Source organism: Ascaphus truei, chromosome 10, assembly GCF_040206685.1.
Source record: "Ascaphus truei isolate aAscTru1 chromosome 10, aAscTru1.hap1, whole genome shotgun sequence".
In the NCBI taxonomy this organism is placed as follows: domain Eukaryota; kingdom Metazoa; phylum Chordata; class Amphibia; order Anura; family Ascaphidae; genus Ascaphus; species Ascaphus truei.
Window position 1 is genome coordinate 36,450,116 of NC_134492.1, and position 3,373 is coordinate 36,453,488.

The 3,373-nt window shown below is 45.6% G+C and overlaps 1 protein-coding gene across 1 annotated transcript in view; it reads right to left on the minus strand.

Annotated features, from left to right (window-relative positions):
* SHCBP1L (SHC binding and spindle associated 1 like) overlaps window positions 1–1,192 on the minus strand; it is a 50,004-nt gene extending 48,812 nt beyond the window's left edge. Inside the window, exon 1 of the mRNA XM_075616571.1 lies at window positions 712–1,192. Coding sequence (XP_075472686.1) covers window positions 712–1,137 — 426 coding nt within the window. The 5' untranslated portion in view covers window positions 1,138–1,192. The remainder of the gene's footprint in view (window positions 1–711) is intronic.
* Between the last annotated feature and the right edge of the window lie 2,181 nt (window positions 1,193–3,373).

Genomic DNA, 3,373 nt, shown 5'->3' on the forward strand with positions numbered 1-3,373 from the left:
ATTGATTACAGGAGAACAGATCGATCTGCAGCTTAGCTAATCACTTGTCAGTGTGCAGACTGTATTGATGCACATATTGAACGGATAATATATATATTTTTTTTTTTTTTAAACGGCAGCTTGTACTGCAGCTTTAAGAAGGACAGAATCCCTATAGATATGCACTCTGTTCTATTTGATAGGATGGGAATTGAAATAAGTATAAAATATATTTTTTTATTCATAAACAAATTAAAAATGGATGTTGATTGGTAAGGTTGAACGTGGCCAATCATAAGGACAAAAACATACAAACAATAAAATATCAAGTGAGAAACTACACTCTGCTGAAGCTCAGGTGGGTATGTATAAAGGTAGAATACCCAGTGATGTTAAACAAAAACAGAATCGGTCTGATTAAAAGAGGTGGTACAATATGGCTGTTTCTCATCTGGGAGTGTAGAATTCAGGGGTAAGCAAAGTGGAGGGCTGGGAGATTATATATATATTCAGCACTCTCATTTCGTAAAACGATTGAAATAATAAAGGCAGAATACATTTGATTATTAGATTCATTTGACTAAATGAGAGTGCTGGCTTTATATCCCCATGTACATATGGGAGCACCTCAACCTATGTACACATCGCCGAAGCTGATTTTCAAATACCTTTTTCTCTCCCCACTTTTAAATGCTTATGAATACCGTTCATTATAACCCTGTCCTGTCTGACCTGGCAGCCCTGTAGGATGCAGTCGCAGTACAGAGCGACCCTCTCCTGTGCTGACAGCTTCACCTCGGACACATAGCAAGGCGGCAGGCACCGAGCATCAGCGCCGGGCCCCAGCTGGAACTCCTCCGCTGCACCCGCCTCCTCCCGGCCGTCCAACTGTGGGGGCAGCAGCCTTCTACGGATCTCCGCACGGGTGTTAGTGACCATTACCGGGCGTGGCGAAACAAAGACGGGACGGACGGGGGACCCGTTGCCGTTCTGCTCAGTTTCGGCCGAGGACAGTAACTTCTCAGGGCATGAGGGCTTCTTGGGCCGGGCGGAAGCAGTCATGGATGTCTTAGCCCCATTCTCTTCTCTTTGATCCGCGGCAGGGCAGCGGGAGCTCATGGCCATCAACGGTTCACAGTCACTAGCGCTTGACGCCATCTTCTCCCTAACTGCTTTAACCGCTCCTGCACGCGCTTCCCGCCCAAGATGGTTACGAGAGGTAAGGGGCGCGAGCTGACAGGGAATGCTAACCAATCGGCTGCCTCTGTTTAGGTCGCGAGCCGCGCCAGTTGGTCAGTGCTGCTTATTACTGCGTATTTCACATTGTGTTCGGCAGTTATACTACGCCCACTTGTAGGCTTATTGCAGGCCATTGTTATGAAGCCTGAAAAGTCGTGGACTGTGTGGTCATGGTCACTCATTTATTTTTATATTGACTTAATTTATTTTGTCCACAAACCACAAATATCACTTACATTTAAGTGCTATTTCACAACACAATGCAGTTTCACCATTCTAAGGTCGTGTTTATAGTGCCGGCGATGCGACGTCGCCCGAAAACAAATACCTTGCCGCCGCTGCGTGCGCTTATAGTGCTCGCGACAAAGCGACGGAGCCATCGCGAAAACTGTTAGCCTGCAAAATTAGATTTTTCAAGGGCGGTCGCATCACGTGACGGCCCTTGAACCAATCAAATTGCCGGAAACACGTGACGACGACGCCCGGCGAAATATAACTTTCGCCGGTGGCGACGGGTGACGTCACCCGTCGTGTCGACATCAAACGGCACTATTGGCACGTCCTATGGCCGAGGCCCCGCTGCCTCGGTCAGCGCGCCCACACTGCACTGCGGCGGCGGCGGCGCGTGGAGAGGCACTTCAGGCTGATTGTGGTTCATAGGGAGGATTTTTGCGTGCGGGGGCGTGGCCAAAACGGGTCGGGTGGGAGGGGCAAGTCTCTGCAGCTCCCCACAAAGTATGAAGTATGTGGTGCCATTGGAAATTAAAAATAGTATTATTTTATTAATAGGACCGTTCATGTAGCAATATTCATTTAGAATGAAAAAACGAGTGTTTTGTGTTTATTAAAGTGCTTAGGCTTTGGACTTCACCTAAAGAATTTCGAAATTTTGGATTCAATAAAATATATACTATATACTCAGTGGTGGATTTCAAATTTTGCCACCCATAGGCACTTACTCCGGACCGCCGTCTCCTCCTGCAGCACCACCCTCCTCCTGCAGCATCATGGCATCAAATTACGCCATAACGTCACGTGACAATGTGTTTCCATGACAACACGATGCCATATGACGTCACATTGTCATGGCAACAAAGCTGCTGCTGCTATGCTGCAGAAGGAAGAGGGCGGCGCAAAGGAGAAGGTAAGAGATCTTTACAGAGGCCCCACGCTCTCCCCCGGCAATCAGTGGCAATCTGTAAGCCGCCCCCAAATTTAGCTGCCCCAGGCCTAATGGGAAATCCAATCCTCCAGAGAAAAGGGGAGTGAGGGGACCATACCGACGGAGAAGGAGACACAGAGAAAGCAACATAGAGCAGTATTGCTGGAATAATAAGAGTGTTCAAATGAACTATCCTCCAATGGTTCTACTCACAATGCAGTGATTAAATCAGGTAAATCACAATCAGTGCAAAGTGGTGTAAGATGTGTCGAATGATCTCTTAGATTTGATCTCAGGAGAGAGAGAAACGGAACAAATAGTGCAGACGGTATGGGCAGTATCAAAAGTCATTTTATCGAACAATAAAAGCCCTCCAGACTCAAAACTTACAATAAGCAAGTTCTTTTAGGCATTAAAATTCAAAATCAAAGGGGTTCGAAACAATATGAATATTATCTGGACATGTACCTACCTGAGAAATGTTTAAGTGAATATGTCAAAAATGTATTGTAACAAAAATGTATATGTATACAATCATCCAATAAAAAAATATATTTAAAAAAATATACTGTATATAAAAAATCAGGGACTACCGAAAGCAGAGTGAGTTGCGATTTCACCGCTGTCGCTATCCACAGGTCTGCTGCGTTTGAGCGTCTGTCCGTGTCACTTCCGGTTACGGCCGCCCGGAAATGAAGACCATACCTTTCAAGATCCTCTCACTCGTTCACACCGGCAGATGAGTTTGAAATGTGCAGATTCTATGGATTTTCAAAGCGTGGCAAAAATCCGTGATTTCAATGGGCTTTGTTTTACGTAGTCCACCGTTTTCACAACTTGATCTAAGACTATTTTCAAATCATGTCCTATTGTTTTAGCAACGAGGGCTTCCCGATGCAGCAAACAATGAGTACTCACAACGTTAGGATTTTTTTGCTCCACAATTGCCAAAAACCCTTTCAAAGTTCGTCAACAAGTATGCACCATCAGTGC